Below are 16,886 nucleotides of genomic sequence, written 5' to 3' on the forward strand. Positions count from 1 at the left end.
ATTGTTGCCCTTCTAGGCGCCAGATAATAGAATATGGTCACACAGCCCAGTGAAGGAGTGCATCAGCGGGGCAACGAGGGGAGATGCGGCAGAGTTTTGTTGAGGTTGAGGAACGAGACTGCCTGGAGCACTTGTTGCCGTGGGTAAGACGGTCTCGCCAACCTCATGAGGGTGGGTGCACGTCCATGTAATACCATGCAGCGCACTCTGTGCTATCCCGAGGCAGCCTCGGAAGTGACATCCAACAGAAAAAGACCAGGAGGAATGAACAAAAGAAATAGCAACCGCCAGCAATGGGAGACGAGCAAGGCGTCAACTTCAACAGTCCGGTTTCTCCTGTCTCATTTTTGTGACACCCTACCGTCGATCGGTTGGCTTCCCTCACACTATTCCGTGCTCCGGCCATCTGTGTCCGTTACAGAGCCCAGGGAGCTATCTGTGCACTTGTGCCATTTGGTCGGCCCTTGTCGCATTCTCAGCTTTCCCCTTTTCGAAACAGGGCATTCTCGCTGAATTCGCATCCCAGGGCATCACGTCCTAGAACAAGGCAGCCGCTGCGCAGCGCACCACCATGAGTTCCTTCCGTTTACAGCACACAACATACAACAGCACTCCCCACGCCAAGTCTCCACTGTATTTAGCACTATCGTCTTTCTTGACGGCATCACTCAGATTTGTCCACTTACCCCCACGTTGCCCTTGCCGTTTACGATATGATTGTTGACTGCCAGTGCTATTTCTAGATGTCACCTGACATTTGCACGCCGTTACGGAGTTCCAGAGACACATCCTTGTGCTTTGCTTATTCCATCCCTGAATGCATCAGATACACCATAAACCCAACGCGGCCAGACACGCATCCACACCCTCCTGTTAGGAATGCCAGTGAAGTCCGTACCTCTTATCCCTGCACTCGGCCTCCTTGTCAGACACTCACCACCCTCACTCCGTAGCTGATATCCGGTCTCGCAGAAGTTTGTGGCTCAGGCTCTAGAATGCACAGTGGCAGATGCGGCAGCACAGGGTGCAGAAGGGATAAGAACATGCCACTCACAAACATTTTCTTGGCTCTCTCGGACGGACAGTATGCCTTCCATCCGGTATCGAGACTGACGCCTGAAGGGTGACGACCATGGGTCCACGACGCACGTCAAACAGCTTGGCACTTGACTTTGTCGTTCATTTGTGCAGAGTGCGACATACAGCATTACGTACGTCGTATGTATCCTCGTCTATTTTGTACATTGTGCCCGTCGATTTGGCCGCTTCACATATCACAAATGCCACGAATACGAACAGTGGTAACGTGTATGACTTCTTTTCTCTTCTTTTGTTTGTTCCTTTTGCAATTTTTATTTTGCTTTTCTGCCTATAAAATCGTGTTTTGGTGACCAGGACGCCAGGTGGTCCCGATGTGGGAACAGCACCGCTCGCATGCGAAACGAGAAAAACGAGGAAAAAGAAGAAGATTCGTCATAGAAACGTCAAAAAAGAAGGCGAGGTGTAAGAGTGACCAACAAAAGACCAGCCTCGCGCTTACACCTTGATGGCGGACTCCAGAGCCTTGCGCTTCTTCTCGGTGCGCTTGTTGGCCTTGTCGCCCATGATACCACCACCCCACCGCTTGCGCGCCTCCTCGTTCTTCTCCAGGTAGCCCTCCTTGACGGCCGAGACGAGCTTGCTCAGCTCGGTCTTGTCCTCGGAGCGGACCTCGGTCAGGGCCAGGACAGCGGCCGTCTTCTTGTGCACGACCGTGCCAAGGCGGGCCTTGCCCTTGATGATGGCGTAGGGGACGCCCATCTTGCGGCACAGAGCCGGCAGGAAAACAACGAGCTCAATAGGGTCGACATCGTTGGGGATCAGGACGAGCGAGGCCTTCTTGTTCTCGACGAGGCCGACAACGTGGTTCAGGCCGTACTTGACGGTGTAGGGCTTCTTGCTGACGTCCTCCTTCTTCTTGCCCTCCTTGATGGCGGTGGCCTCCTTCAGCAGGCGCTCCTTCTTCTCGGCCTTGGTCTCCGGGCGGTACTTGTTGAGCAGCTTCAGGGCCTGGGCGGCCGTGTTGCGGTCCAGGACGTGCTGGAACTGGGCCAGTGCTGGGGGCACCTTGAGGCGCAGGCCGAGGATCTTCTTCTGGCGCTGCTGGCGGACGTACTCGGGCCACTTCACCATGCGCGACAGGTTGCGGCGGGGTTGGATGTCCTGGCCGATGCCGTAGTTCTTGGGGCGCTTCTCAATGAGAGGGTTCTGCAGCGAAAGGGTCAGACAGGTGTCGGTGAGGATGACAAAGTGCCAGGCGTGGGGAGAAGAGTACTAACCTTGGGAGCCTTCTTGCCAGCGCGGGACTGGGGGAAGGGGGCCGGAGCGGCCTTCTTGCCGGTAGCTTTGGGTGCCTATCATTGAGAAAAAAAGAATCAGCATGTGTGATCTTTTTTAAACTCTAGTAGAGCATCGAACCTGTATGCGAAACGATAGAGGACGTAGAGAGAGACATGAGTGTGACAAGGGGACGAGGCCGGCGTTTCTGCTCAGCCAATGTCCTCTTTCTTCATCTCATACGTCCTCGCCAGTCATATCGCCGCATCATGAGGTCGAGCGGCTCAGGCCAATTCATCACCGGATTGTGTCGCCACCGCTCTCATGCCAGTGTACATTTGCTCTCTTCCTCTTTCGAGACGAAGTGAGGCAAAGGCAAGGCCGAAGAGAGGAAGCTGGACAACCAAGCGGAAATTTGGGTTGCTCAGGTTGGTTGAACTGAATCACTCAGCCTGGCCGTTCTGCGCAATGAAGCGCATACTAAGCAGAAGCACTGTTCGCAGAAATCGACCGAAGCCATCAAAGTCAAATGCTTACCATTGTGTCGAGATGTTGTCGTGCTGTCGTTGGTGATGAGAGACGTGAAGAAAAAGAGGAAGGGGAAAAATAACGAGCCTTGGAAACGTCGAAAAGATTTCCCTAATAGTCGAACCCAACCCCATTAAAAAAACGTACGCTAGTTGGGCCAAAAATGTCGTGCGCAAAAAAAACTAGGGTTGGAGGGGCAGAAAGGTGCGGAAAAATTGATTGACCGGAAAATCTGTGCTCTGTTCGGAAAAACTCTTTATGACGCTAAAGTTGCTCATTGACGCCTTGCCTTTTCGGGCTTACAAGCGCGGGCAGCCATTTTTGGTAGCCTTTGCAGTGAGCGTTGTACTTTGAACTTGCAGTTGTACAAGCCCCACTACCTTTAGGCCGATTTCGCAATGCGGCGACAACTTTTTGCAGGAACAACCAAAACACCATCACCGTCACCGTCACCCCGGCGCAGACTCTGGACATCTGACCCCTCTGGCTCGATCCACACCCATCGTACGGGGGCCTATTGTCGTCTGTCACAATGACTGCTTTGGTACGTTCAGCTGACGCGGCGCAATTCCCTGTCGTTGAGCGGCCTGACTGACTCACGTGGGTAGCGGAGGGCCATTGCTCTCGATGATGCTGTCACCGTCGTCGCGCGGCACCAGATTCGGACCGTCGTTGCCCGCCTTCGACCGCTTCCTCTCGCCGTCGTGTCCCGTTCCCAGTCTCGCCGCTGCGCGACAACTTCCCCGCGACGACAGCAGGCCTTCCACTCGCAGCTCGATAGCAGTACCGGTGCCGAGCGTTTCCAAACCTCCCCTAAGCCCGCCACTCCGCCGGCGGTTCCCCAAACCCTCACCGAAAAGCTTGTCCAGCGTCACTCTGTCGGCCTTGCTGCCGGGAAGATAGTCAAGAGCGGCGACTATGTCACTCTGTTCGTACCCTTGAGCCTTGCTACACCTAAAGGTTGCCCCTGGCTAACCTTCTGCGAAGACAACCAGCCAAATGCATGAGCCATGATAATTCTTGGCCTGTGGCCCTGAAGTTCATGAACATCGGCGCCACCAAGATCCGCGATCCCAGCCAGATCGTTATGACGTTGGACCATGACGTGCAGAACAAATCAGAATCGAACTTGACGAAGTATAGACAGATTGAAGAGTTCGCCGGCAAGCAAGGCGTTGACTTGTACGTGTTTCTAGAAGGGTAGAGTCTGAACGAGGCTTGCGCTAACATCGTTTTTCAGCTACCCTGCGGGCCACGGGATTGGACACCAAATTATGGTTGAAGAGGGTGAGCACATCGTCCGCACCCCTTAGGATTGTTGGACGACTCATTAACAGTCTGATCAGGATACGCCTGGCCGTCAACAGTCGCGGTTGCGAGTGACAGCCATTCAAACATGTACGGAGCGATTTCGAGTCTTGGTGAGTTGGATCGAACCCTCGCACGACATGGACCCAGGGTCAAGAGACTAATACGGTGAAGGAACCCCGATTGTCAGAACGGATGCGGCCAGTGTCTGGAGTACTGGATGTACCTGGTGGCAGATTCCCCCTGTGGCCAAGATAGTAAGTCAACCATCCGCGTTTTCCCAAAACCTTCAGGCCCTGCGTTCTGCCAAGACGTGCTGGCGTCTGTGCTCTGCAATACTATTCAACTCCCGGTTGATTTTTCAAGTGGTACGAGGTAGCTGACACGTTTCGTAGACTTTTACTGGTGTGCTTCCCCCAGGTGTCACTGGCAAGGATGTAATTGTCGCTTTATGCGGCCTCATTAATCAGGATGAGGTTCTCAATCACGCGATTGAATTCACCGGTTCCGAACTGACAATGGCAAGCATCCCCATCGACGATCGCTTGACCATTGCCAACATGACAACTGAGTGGGGTGCATTGAGTGGTGAGCTATGCTGGAAGATGACGAGGTGTTTTGGGTTTACTCTTGGGGCTGACATTTGATGTAGGACTGTTCCCTGTTGATGAGGTGCTCATCTCCTGGTATCGTGCCAAAGCCACCACTGCCGCCTTGTTGGACAGTCCCACTAAGGCCCGTATCAACCACGAGCGGATTGATCAGATGGTGGGGGACCGAGAGGTTGCTGATCCCGGTGCCACATACGCCAAGGAGTTCTATTTGAACTTATCCACCCTGTCTCCTTTTGTGGCTGGCCCAAACTCTGTGAAGATTGCCGCCCCCCTGAGGAATCTCGAGGCTCAAGATATTGCCATAGACAAGGCATTTCTCGTTTCCTGCACCAACTCACGAGCCTCTGATCTCGCTGCCGCCGCTCGCGTCTTCCGCGAGGCTGCCAAGGATGGCAAGCCCGCTAAAGTGGACCCTCGCGTCAAGTTCTATATCGCGGCGGCCTCTATTGCGGAGCAGCGTGTTGCCGAGGAGGCGGGTGACTGGCAGGTCCTGCTTGATGCCAATGCTCTCGCGCTGCCAAGTGGCTGCGGGCCATGCATCGGTCTCGGCACTGGTCTCCTCGAGAGTGGTGAAGTTGGCGTTAGTGCAAGCAATAGGAACTTCAAGGGACGACTCGGTCACGTAGCCAGCCAGGCGTACCTCGCCAGTCCCGAAGTCGTGGCCGCCAGTGCCCTTCATGGCAAGATTGCTGGTCCTGGCTGGTATCAGAAGCCTGACGGCGTCGAGAAGGTTATCATTGGTGAGGGAAGCGGCGACTTCCAAGCCGACAAGGCCCGGTCTACTGTGAATGCCTTTGATAAACTCATTGGTGAAATGGATCACCTGATTGCCACCGCCGAGGTTGCTGGTGAGGAGGCGTCCCTCCCCACCGCCACAGCCAAGGATGAGGCCTTGACCGACATCCTCCCTGGCTTCCCCGAGAAGATTGAAGGCGAGATCGTCTTCTGTGATGGTGACAATATCAATACGGATGGAATTTATCCCGGTATGCCAAACCCGTTATGTATCGGATACGAAAAGGGGGGGAATTCATGCTGACTGTCAAACAGGCAAGTACACCTACCAGGACAATGTTCCCAAGGAGACCATGGCCGAGGTGTGCATGGAGAACTACGACAAGGAGTTCCGCACGATCGCCAAGGCCGGCGATATTCTCGTGGCTGGGTTCAACTTCGGCTGCGGCTCGTCACGCGAACAAGCAGCAACGGCCATCCTGGCCAAGCAGATCCCGCTGGTGGTGGCGGGCAGCTTTGGTAACATCTTCAGCCGCAACAGCATCAACAATGCTCTGCTCGGCATCGAGATGAGCCGCCTCGTGCAGCGGCTGCGCGAGGCGTACAAGGACGACCCGGAGAAGCCGCTGACCCGCCGCACAGGGTGGCGGCTGCTGTGGGACGTGCGTCGGTCCAAGGTCGTGGTGACCGAGAAGGACGGAGCTGTCTGGGAGCAGAAGGTTGGTGAGCTGCCGCCGAATGTGCAGGAGATCATTGCGTGCGGTGGTCTCGAGAACTGGATCAGGGCTAAGATCGCGGCGTAAAAAAAAGCAATCGAAGATGTGTTGTTTATAACACTGTATATATGCGTTTCTATGTTTTGGATGTGTCTTTTCTCTGCCTCCAAAAACGATGGAGGTATCCAAGGAAAAGGGGAATAGGAAAAACGGGTTAACAGCTATGTCGTTAGAAGGTACACGATACCAGCAAGATGTTCCAAAGTTACTTAGGCTCTGTACGGTGATCAGGCTTGTAGGTTTATGTTAGTAGAACTGAGCATAGTGTATCGCGATGTACGCAATCAGGGTGCAGGATTAGTAAGCCGTTAAGAGCTAGTGCCATTTCAGACAGTAATGACTGGTCGTTACCCCAAGCTATGGTTTATGTCTAGGTAATGAGCGTGTATATCTATACTGGGTAACCTCATTCCATTCTTATTGGTTTGGTATAATGTTCGCATGAGGTTGTTCAATCCTCGCTACCAAAATAAAGTGGGTCTATTCTGAGCCTGGTGCATCGAACGAATGCTTGCGAAAGGCTGATTGGTCGGTCGGTTGACGATTCTTCTTAGCCCAAGGCTGCAGTCACAACCAAGCGTCCATTTGGCCCACCTGCAGACTTCTTGCTCCGTCTGTTGACTGTTTATTTCTTTTGTTTAGATATTTGTTTCGCCGACGCACAGATACAAAGTCAACAGCCACTGTTCATCCTCCCACCATGGCCCCTGCGCTATGTGTGCTCTGCAAGACGGAGCGTGCGCTCATCAAGCGGCCCAAGAACCACCAGAAGCTGTGCAAGACGTGCTTCATCGCCGTCTTTGAAGACGAGGTCCACCACACGATCACCTCGTCGGGCCTGTTTGTCCCGGGCGAACGCGTTGCGATCGGCGCGTCCGGCGGCAAGGACTCGACCGTGCTGGCTTCGGTCCTCAAGACGCTCAACGAGCGCCACGAGTACGGCCTGGACCTTGTTCTGCTCAGCATCGACGAGGGCATCAAAGGCTACCGCGACGACTCGCTCGAGACGGTCAAGCGCAATGCCGTGCAGTACGACATGCCACTGAAGATTGTGGGCTACGACGAGCTGTACGGTTGGACCATGGACCAGGTCGTCGAGACCATTGGCAAGAAAGGGAACTGCACCTACTGCGGCGTCTTCCGGCGTCAGGCTCTGGACCGCGGCGCCAAGCTGCTTGAGATCAAGCACGTCGTCACGGGACACAACGCGGATGACGTCGCCGAGACGGTGCTGATGAACCTGCTGCGGGGCGACTTGCCGCGTTTGTCGCGAAGCACAAGCATTGTGACCGGCGGCGACCGTGCCGACGTCGATGTGAAGCGCAGCAAGCCGCTCAAGTACGCGTACGAAAAGGAGATTGTGCTCTACGCGCATCACAAGAAGCTGGACTACTTTAGCACCGAGTGCATCTACAGCCCGGAAGCATTCCGCGGCAGCGCGCGCAGCCTCATCAAGAACCTCGAACGCGTGCGTCCGAGCGCCATCCTGGACATTGTGCGTAGTGGCGAGGACATGGCCCGGCTGGTGCCCGGCGCTGCACCCATTGCATCCTCCTGTTCCTGCTCCGGGTCCGCAGGCAAGGCTGGAAAGTCGACAGCAACAGCAAGCAAGGCCGCGGCAGGCGCACCACCATTGCCAGTCGACGACGGCACCGATGGCGGGGGTGGAGCAGGCGGGTGTGGCTCACAGGGCGGCCGCTCGTCAGGCAACGAGCTGGCGGCGATGGAGGCACAACTCAAAAGCAACGAGGCCGCCGAGCCACTTGAGACCGACATGGCCTCTCTGTTCCTAGCCAGGAAACAGCAGCAGCTGGACGAGGGACACGTGCCAGAAAATAAAACGAAGGCTGCTCCACTGCCGGCACCGACATCACCAGCAGCAACGTCAACGCCCAGCCAGCCACAAGGCAGAAACGCAGTCGCCAAGCAAGTTCTCGGAACGTGCGTAAAGTGCGGCTACATGTCCAGCCAGGCCATGTGCCAGGCGTGCACATTGCTGGAAGGCCTGAACAAGAACCGGCCACAGATCCAGATATAGGTCCTGCATCGTCGGCGCTTTCTCGTTCCTGGTGGTCCCATCCCACTTCACAGCACATAGACTCCATAGACTTTACGACGCAATGACACTTTTTGAGATATCCTGTAAAAATTAGAAAAAGTTTGTTGTTTTATGTACTGGTGGTGCAATCCAATTCGATTGCCAAACTGTGGGTGTACGTGCGTCCGTCATGACAAGGTGTTTTGCCGATTCACGACACAGAGCGGGCAGCACTTCCTTCCGGCACGGCGACAACGGCCATACATTCAAAGTATCCTCCATCCCGTCACATCGTCGCTGTTTGCCGCTTATGAGAAGCGCTTCTCCAACTGCAGACACATTGGTTAGCTCCCAGCAAACAGATCTTGAAACAATAGTCGGGCAGCATCTGGCAGCATCTGGCAACATCCGGCAGCATCAGTTGACGTACTCTCCACGGGTTGTTCACTTCGAAGCCTGGCGGCGCCGATGGGTTGTCTGTCTGTCCTCGTAATAGGCCTGTGAGTCTCCGGTCGCGGTCCATCACTACGAAATCGATGCTGTTAGTCCACGAGCGATTCGAGATGCATTTCGAGCTGCGTTTGTCGTCGTTCGGGTCCTTTGCAGATACGCACTTTGCTGTAACGGTAGTTAGCATCCTGAGCCCAGCATCATGTAATCTCGTATCCGAATTCGGCGCAAACTCACTCTGTCCCACTGGTCAGTCGACCGCCGCGCCCGCTTGCCACCGTTCTGCATGTGCCGGATCTTGGACAGACCGGCGCCTGAAATACCAAACATCTAGAATTGAGCAAACGTATTGTTCTTAGCAACCTGTCCTAGACTGGTACCCTAATAGTCCCCCGTATCGCCGTCATGCCATCTTCGTCTGCTGATCGGGTCGGCTGCTTACGGCAATCATGATCCCGTACGGGATAAGAGTCTCGAAGGGAACAGGCATTGTGGGTGGTGGTGATGCGATGAAGCTCGCAGCTGCTTTCGATTGGGTAGGTGGGTTCGCAGTCTGAGATTTTGGCCGTCGAATCCGAAGCCTGGGATCGTGGTCGTTCGCTTGGTCGTGAGGTTCGGCTAAGATCTCGAATTGAGGGAATGTTCAATTGTCTGCCTCTAACTGGCGCAGCAAAAAACTTGCGGCCTGAGGCCACAAGCTACGCGGGCATTCTCAAATACAGCAGGTGCGGAATGACCACAATAAAAGTGGGGCTTCTTTCTCAGCACTGTGGAATTTGGAGCCAGGTCGCGTTAGGTTACATAATGTGACTAACGAACAAGGTGGGTGGACGCGGAGAAGGGGAGGAGCTGTTCGCCAAAGGGGCAGGAGCGGAGGAACACACACAAACCGGCGATCGTGCAAGCCAAAACAACCTCCTTGCGGCCACTGAACAACCCCGTTTCGACGCGTCCTTTATCACCAACGCCGCGCCTTTCGCTGTACCAGAACCTCTATCGCGACCAGCAGCCTTAACAGAGCGCGTTCGGCACCTTTTCGGCCGACAATCAGTGCCGGCGCAACCTGCAACGCGGGTCTCCATCCCGGCACCGAAAAAGTATTGCCACCTCCACTTCTCCTTCACCTCACTACGATTTTGTTGCCGACGACAGCATCCTTTTGCACCTCTGTTGCTATCGGCATTGCGTACCCAGAAACACCACATTTGGAGGCCACGTCCTGTTTGCTGTGGCTCGCCTCCCTGCAATGCCCACGCTGGCGCCTGCTCGACCAGCGAACTTGACGGCAATCTGGAGACAGTAACGCGCTTTATTCCCGCCTTTGCACCTCGTCTCTCCCATCTCGATACTCTACTCCGTACGCCATACCCTTTTTTGCGCCTTGCGCACACTTACGGACCGCGCCGGGGCGGTGGATGACCCGCCGAGAAGGGGGACATTTGCAGCCATGGCGAGCGAGCAACTTATCCAGGAGGAGCTTCAAAGCAGCGCGGCTGTCTCGGAGCCAAGTGGATCGTCGCACATGGACGATGACGAGAGCACCGGAACGCTCGACCGGGCCGCTCAGCTTGGCATGACAAACGGCATGAAGAGCGACGCCTCGGCTGGTGACGGCGAACGTTACACAGGAGAGGAAAGCGAGGAGCTGGAGGAGGAGGAGGATGCCGAAGGGGAAGAAGACGATGAATTCCACGACGACGCAGACGATTACGAGTCCGACGGCGCCGGCGAGGACGTCGAGGACGAGCTGGACGAGGACGACACAATACTGCCGACAGCAGCAGGACGACGGCGCCTGCGTGTCAAAGACGATGATGGCGAAGACGACGAAGAGGAGGGCGATGAAGACGATGCCGAAGGGGAAGACGACAGCGAAGGAGGCCGCGACGAGGAAGAGGCGTCGGACGACGACGCCGTTGGCGACGCCGAGGGCGTAGGTGCGGTTAAGATTCGGCCTGGTGAAACAGAGGACGACGAAGACGAAAGCGAAGCCAGCGCCGCTTCCGAGGAGTCCAGTGACGAAGAGTGGGAGGAGCAGGCACAGAACGCCGATGACGACGACGATGAGGACGAAGACGTGGAGGAGGAGGAAGAGGAAGAAGAGGTTGGAGACGAGGACGAAGGCGCAAGCCAAGTCGGTGCCGCCGCAGAACATGTCTATGACGACGATGAAGAAGATGAGGACGGGGCGGCGTTCAACTATCACTTGGACTGCCTGTACTGCAGGCGAGGCTATGGCAAACCCAGAAAGAGCGACCCGAATCTCTGGACATGTCCAACGTGTACAAACAGGGGTAAGTCTCTAGCAAGAGACACATGCAAAGAATGGGAAAATGGACATGGTGCTAACTCGCAACCCCAGCGCATGTGGAGTGCTCCTACCAACATCAGGCACCCGACGGGTTTACTGCAGAGGGTACGTATTCCCCAGCGAATTTGTGTTTGCTGCAGAGTGATAACCATGCTCTTTTCGTTTCTGTTTGCTAACACGCACAATTAGAGCCATGGCAATGCCCGGATTGTGTTGCGAAAAACCGCACAGAAGCAGGAGATGCTGCTGTCGAGACGATGGACGTTGATGGAAACGGAACCCTCCAAACGACAAACGGAGCCGACGTCGTAAATGGGACACCTCCAAAGACAGCAATACATGCGACACGCAAAGCCAACACGCCCAGGTCGTCGCCAGCATTGCGTGGTTTAGGCGCAAATACAGGCTCTGTCTCAGAGGACCAGACAGACGGTGCACCGCGGTCGTTGCGGAAACGGCGAACATCGCCGGTCGAGAGTGTCGGCAGCGGCATGTCCCTGCGCAAGCGCCGGAAGAATGTGACGGCAGATTTGAGCATTGACGGATTTACCGATATCCACAATTCGACAGTGCCGAACTCGGCCCGCTCCCTGCGGATAAAGCCGCCTGCCGCGTCGCAAGTTTCAGTTGTGAAAAAGACACGAGGCAGTCTCATTCTCAAGATCAAAGTGGCACCTGCCGACCTGCGCAGGATCACAGTGAAGAAGCGCAAATACACAAAGCGCGGCACAGCGCCACCAAGGATCAGCAAAAAAGAAAAGAAACGACTCGAACAGTTGGCCGCGGAAAACGGACTGTCGGTCGGCAGCGATGCTCTTCCTGTGATGCCGTCCACCACCGCATACACGCAGCCGTTCTACTCCTTCTTTGACAAGGACACAGACGAACAAAAGGGCAAGCCGTACGGTGGCATTCTCACCGAGGCCGAGGCGGACACGTCCAAAACATTCCCCACGCCGGACGACCGGCGGCGGTTTGACGATGCGAAGCAAAAGGCCGAGGAGGAGTGGCGGGCGCGGCTGCTTGTCATGCAGGCCGAGGCCGAGGCTACCCAGCCACCCAAGAAAAAGAAGGCCGCAGGCCCTGCCAGCCAAATTGAGTGCATCGAGTTTGGCGGGTGGGAAATCGACACGTGGTATGCGGCACCGTATCCCGAAGAGTACAGCCGCAACCGTGTACTCTACATTTGCGAGTTCTGTCTCAAGTACATGAACTCGGACTACGTGGCGTGGCGGCATAAGCTCAAGTGCCCGGCCAAGCACCCCCCAGGCGACGAGATCTACCGGCACGAGTCCATCTCGTTCTTTGAGGTGGACGGGCGGAAGAACCCGGTGTACTGCCAGAACCTGTGTTTGCTGGCCAAGTTGTTCCTTGGGTCCAAGACTCTCTATTACGATGTGGAGCCGTTTTTGTTCTACGTGCTCTGCGAGTACGACGAGTTTGGGTACCACTTTGTGGGGTACTTTTCCAAAGAGAAGCGCGCCAGCAGCCAAAACAATGTCAGCTGTATCCTGACGCTGCCCATTCACCAGCGCAAGGGCTACGGCAACCTGCTCATTGACTTTTCGTACCTGCTCACGCGGGTGGAGGAGAAGACGGGCTCGCCCGAGAAGCCGCTGTCCGACATGGGCCTGGTCTCGTACCGGAACTACTGGCGCCTTGTCATGTGCCGCTACTTGTTGGACGCGATGACGGCCAGCAGGGGCGCCAAGCTCGGTCTGTCGATCAAGCAGATCTCGAACGACACAGGCATGACGGCCGACGACGTGATCTCGGCCCTCGAGGGCCTGCGGTGTCTCGTGCGCGACCCACAGACGGGTCTCTACGCGTTCCGGGTGGACGTGACCTACTGCCGCGAGTACGTGGCCAAATGGGAGTCCAAAAAGTACGTGACGCTCAACCCGGCCGCTCTGACGTGGACGCCCTACGTAATGGGTCGTGGTAATGCCACAAACTTTGAGCTGGGGCCGGCGCTCACGGCCATTGCACCGCGCGAAGAGGACGAAGAACCAAAATCGGGCGAGCGGTTTGTGGCTTGCCTCGCCAACAGCGACAGCATCTCGACACAAGGCGGCCTCACAAATGGCGTTGCCGCGGACGCTGCGGCGACGACCGCAACTACAGAAGACAGCAAGGCGCTGGCCTCGTCCGCCACGGTCCTTGAGTCCACGGAGCCCAACGACAAGGACGGCATTGTCCCCGAGACGAAAGACGAGGCGGATACAAAGACAAACGGCGACCACAGCGCGGCATCGGCAGCCACTTCAAGCAAAACCCTCGGAGCCGATGGCGATGCCGATGCCGACGCGGATGCCGATATTGAACCCCCAGTCGCCAACATTATGAGCGACATCAAGTCCGAAGACAAGGACGATGACGACAGTGAGGGCGACGACGTTGTCGGCAGTAAGAGCCGTGCCACGACGGCGCTCAACGGCATGGCGACGCACGCGGCCCACGAACACCACGGTGCGGCGCCCGCGCCGTCCGTGGCGGGCACAGCCAATGGCTCACAAAAGCAGGACGACAGCGGCAACGGCGGCGACTGGGCGGCAGCCTACAGCTCGGTCCCGACAACGCGGTTTGTCGTGTTCCCGCCGGTATCGGCGCGCCGTTTGAGCAGTTATCCACGGGCACCGATCGGTCGGCCACCTGGCGCCCGCACAGGCAGCGGCAACCGCGCACGGAGTCGCCACAGCACCACGGGCCACGTCCGGCGGGCCGTGGTCAGCACGTCGCGGCCCAAGGCACCGAGCTCGTCCAAGAAAAAGACGGGCGGCACAGGCCGCGGACCTGGCCGGTGGCCCAAGGGCACCAAAAAGAGCGACTACGGGAATGCCGACAGTGGGCCGGGCCTGCCGCCGGCCTGGCTTGCGCGCAAGATTGCGGCAGCAGAGTCGCATAAGGCAGGCTCGGGCTCGGGCTCGGGCTCGAGCTCAGGCGATGCAGTCAATGGCGGCCCCAAACACGAGGGTGAGGCGCACGATGCCACGGCCTCTGCAGCCGCCGACGATGCACATCCGGCGCCACCCATCACGCCGAGCCGCCAATCCGCTGCCAGTAGCGACCATGACGACGACGACGACGACGAGGCCGATGCCGAAGGCGAAGACGACGACGAGCACACCGTGGCGGACACCGTGCAGGTGCACACGCCGACGCTGCCGACGCGGCTGGCGGACAAACGCGGCGGCGTGAACGGCGCCGTGCTGGCATCCGGGACTCGGGGCCGGTCGTCACCGCGGCTGGGTAAGATCAAGGCTGCGGCGTTGCACGACGGCGGTGAAGCTGATACAGTGATGGTGGATGTGGGAGAGACATAAATGGCGGTCAGACTTGGTGTACTGATGCTTCATTTTTTTAACCAAAAAACCTTTTCAGGAAGATGTACATTTTAATTCCAGTTGGGCAGCATGGCGTTCAGACGTTTTGCATTTCTTGTGTGTCGATTATTTCTATGTATTGGAGTCCTGTTTTTTGTTTCGATTATTTTCTTCCCTGTTATCCCATTGTTTCTTGGCTCGCCCTATCGGCTTGACCTTTGTTTCATTATGTTGTTTTGAACTGTCAATACCCTCTATTTTAATGGCAACGCATGCAGGATGACTTTCGTAGACATACGCCTTGACGAGCGCGTCATAGCGTAGATTCGGGCAACTGTTGACTTTTGTTATTCTCCGGCCCTTTAAGATTTCTATCGCCTTTTTTTTTTTTTACTTCGACAAAACAAATATGAAATAGCCCAAGCCGAGGCAAGTGCCTTCCCCACTGCCGTCGGTACATCCCACCTCCCACCTTCCCCCATAAGCCACTACGACGCAGTAGTTGCACCGACAGCACGGTACGCTATGTTTCACCGACCCGGGCCAATTCCGTGCTCCATTCGCCGTGTCGCCCTCCCCATCGCACCTGCCACAGACGGAGCCCGGGCGTGTCAGGGACGCCAGCCAAAATGCACCGCCTCAATGGACCCTAATTCTCACTCTGCATCGCGCCCTCGGCTTTGTATCATCTTGTCTCGCGTTGCGCATGTGCCGTGCTCCCGTTCAGCTGCAAGAGACCGTCGATTCTCCAAAGCAGTCTAGATGCATCCCTGCCCCAGCACAAGCGTCAACGGCGCACCTTGACATGACCCTCTGCGCAGCGCTGCCGTAGGGCCACGTCGTCGGCTGCATCCCCCGCCCCATCGTTCGCACGTCATTACGCATGTCTTGCATTCTGGATTATGTGTTGTTTTGTGCTTTTGCCTCCCAAATCCGCCCGCTGGCCTTGAGATCCCTGCGAACAAATGTCGTCCCCAGGCTCCGCCTCACAATCCTTCAAAACAGGGCAAACCACCAGGGAAGCGAGTCGATGTAAAATGGATAAACCGGATACCGACCCAACGCACAATGGTAAAATACAACCCGCCGAGTCTGGTGCGAATTCTCGAGGCTCTTGGCTTGTGGTGCTGCTACTGGAGAAAGTACAAAACGACAGGGAGATCACACGCTTGTTTCAGCACATGCAGTTCGAAACAGACCATCCACAGACCTCTGTTGTATTCAGCTTTGCCATCTTTATCAAGCCGCCTTATCTGTTCTCTCCTTTTCTCCTCAACGTCGTAGTTCTCTTCACTTTTGATCTGGTTTTGATCTAGTTCTGATTTACGTTGTATATTCTGTCTATTGTCTATCAAGTTTCTCTTCTTCACCCGCTCCCTTGCCCGTCTATCTTCTGCATCCTCTCTTTGCATCGGCAATCCTGGAAACAACACCACAGCCGGTTCCCTGTCTCAAATCAACATCCAAAGGTTGGCATTCGGATCTCGGGTCACCTCCGCATTCAGGCACCTTTCGATACCCGGGACAGCTCCAGTTCCCACCTCGCAGCTACCAACCGGCACTTTCGTTCTGCGCCGCATTGTACCTTTTGCGTACCGCTCTTCCCTCTTCCACGATCCTCCTGTATGTTCCCATAGGACTTTTCGTATTCTCCACAGCCGCCTTCTCTCGCACCATTCCCAGTTGTCGAGCTCTTTACTCTGGCTTGTTTCTTGGCGGCAGCTGTCCACCGGTTTCCAGCTTCTTTCTCGCTCCCTCGGCATTGTTTTGTCCTCCGTTCACCCGTTGACGAGTCTGCATGGCTCCTGTTTCCTGTTTCTTCGAGAGGCTGACTTTCAAAAGCAGATTCACACACTCCGCCCGCTCCTGCCTCTCCCGGCTTGTAGTCAACAACCAGGTAAGAACTCTTGCCTATTGCGTCAAATTCTAGATCCTGCGTGCCCCTCAATTCAGAAGGCGCGGTTCTGCAGCGTTCCTCGAACCTGCCCTTGCCTTCTTCGTCTTGCCTATTGACTGCCATTGGCCAATTGATGTGGATCGTTACTTCTTCTGTCGTCCCCTCGCTCCTTCCCGTTCTCCCTGTTGCCCTATCTGCGCACCGGTCCTGCACAAGTTTGCAGCTCGATTGGTCTGGTTGTTCCTTCCCATGCAATCGTCTGTCGTCACATCGTCTTGCCGTTTACGGCGAGTCGCAGGCCTCATTTCTCAACACTTTGATCTCAACATATCTTTTCTCCAACTCTTTTTCCAGCCCTCATTTTGTACTCCTGACTTAAGTCTGACCTCTTTCACTCCCTCACCCCCACCATTTAACATCACTCTCCGCACCATCAACGATCGGCAACAGACTCGCGTGCTCACATAAAACTAACGTTTGTTGACGTGGGCTTTCAAACTAGGATCGCCAATCCCCCAACTTACGTCACCGTACTTTACCACACTTAAACACGCCAGCACCTGGCAGCCACCAGAGACTCACAGCCGTCT

General features: G+C 55.9%; 6 protein-coding genes across 6 annotated transcripts; 3 read left to right on the forward strand and 3 right to left on the reverse strand.

The window, feature by feature from the left end:
- Window positions 1–1,536: 1,536 nt before the first annotated feature.
- On the reverse strand, window positions 1,537–2,574 carry SPSK_04426 (large subunit ribosomal protein L7Ae; the record flags this gene model as incomplete). The annotated part of the gene is made up of 3 exons (XM_016731233.1): window positions 1,537–2,247; window positions 2,319–2,393; window positions 2,560–2,574. 3 exons carry the CDS (start codon window positions 2,572–2,574, stop codon window positions 1,537–1,539), a joined length of 801 nt encoding a protein of 266 aa, XP_016585867.1.
- Window positions 2,575–3,376: 802 nt separating this feature from the next.
- SPSK_03952 (homoaconitate hydratase LYS4) lies at window positions 3,377–6,304 on the forward strand (the record flags this gene model as incomplete). Its single annotated transcript, XM_016730767.1, has 9 exons — window positions 3,377–3,388; window positions 3,453–3,772; window positions 3,832–4,026; window positions 4,085–4,131; window positions 4,191–4,265; window positions 4,327–4,409; window positions 4,548–4,740; window positions 4,805–5,752; window positions 5,817–6,304. The coding sequence occupies 9 exons, from the start codon at window positions 3,377–3,379 to the stop codon at window positions 6,302–6,304; spliced, it is 2,361 nt and encodes a 786-aa protein (XP_016585868.1).
- Window positions 6,305–6,977: 673 nt separating this feature from the next.
- On the forward strand, window positions 6,978–8,315 carry SPSK_04305 (cytoplasmic tRNA 2-thiolation protein 1; the record flags this gene model as incomplete). The annotated part of the gene is made up of 1 exon (XM_016731115.1): window positions 6,978–8,315. One exon carries the CDS (start codon window positions 6,978–6,980, stop codon window positions 8,313–8,315), a length of 1,338 nt encoding a protein of 445 aa, XP_016585869.1.
- Window positions 8,316–8,623: 308 nt separating this feature from the next.
- Window positions 8,624–9,255, reverse strand: SPSK_04567 (uncharacterized protein; the record flags this gene model as incomplete). The annotated part of the gene is made up of 4 exons (XM_016731370.1): window positions 8,624–8,644; window positions 8,746–8,928; window positions 9,003–9,095; window positions 9,208–9,255. 4 exons carry the CDS (start codon window positions 9,253–9,255, stop codon window positions 8,624–8,626), a joined length of 345 nt encoding a protein of 114 aa, XP_016585870.1.
- A 957-nt stretch (window positions 9,256–10,212) lies between these two features.
- On the forward strand, window positions 10,213–14,399 carry SPSK_03880 (histone acetyltransferase SAS3; the record flags this gene model as incomplete). The annotated part of the gene is made up of 3 exons (XM_016730695.1): window positions 10,213–11,059; window positions 11,128–11,181; window positions 11,266–14,399. 3 exons carry the CDS (start codon window positions 10,213–10,215, stop codon window positions 14,397–14,399), a joined length of 4,035 nt encoding a protein of 1,344 aa, XP_016585871.1.
- A 1,501-nt stretch (window positions 14,400–15,900) lies between these two features.
- SPSK_04607 (uncharacterized protein) lies at window positions 15,901–16,419 on the reverse strand (the record flags this gene model as incomplete). Its single annotated transcript, XM_016731408.1, has 1 exon — window positions 15,901–16,419. The coding sequence occupies one exon, from the start codon at window positions 16,417–16,419 to the stop codon at window positions 15,901–15,903; it is 519 nt and encodes a 172-aa protein (XP_016585872.1).
- Window positions 16,420–16,886: the final 467 nt, after the last annotated feature.

This window comes from Sporothrix schenckii (genome assembly GCF_000961545.1).
Source record: "Sporothrix schenckii 1099-18 chromosome Unknown Cont47, whole genome shotgun sequence".
Lineage (NCBI taxonomy): Eukaryota > Fungi > Ascomycota > Sordariomycetes > Ophiostomatales > Ophiostomataceae > Sporothrix > Sporothrix schenckii.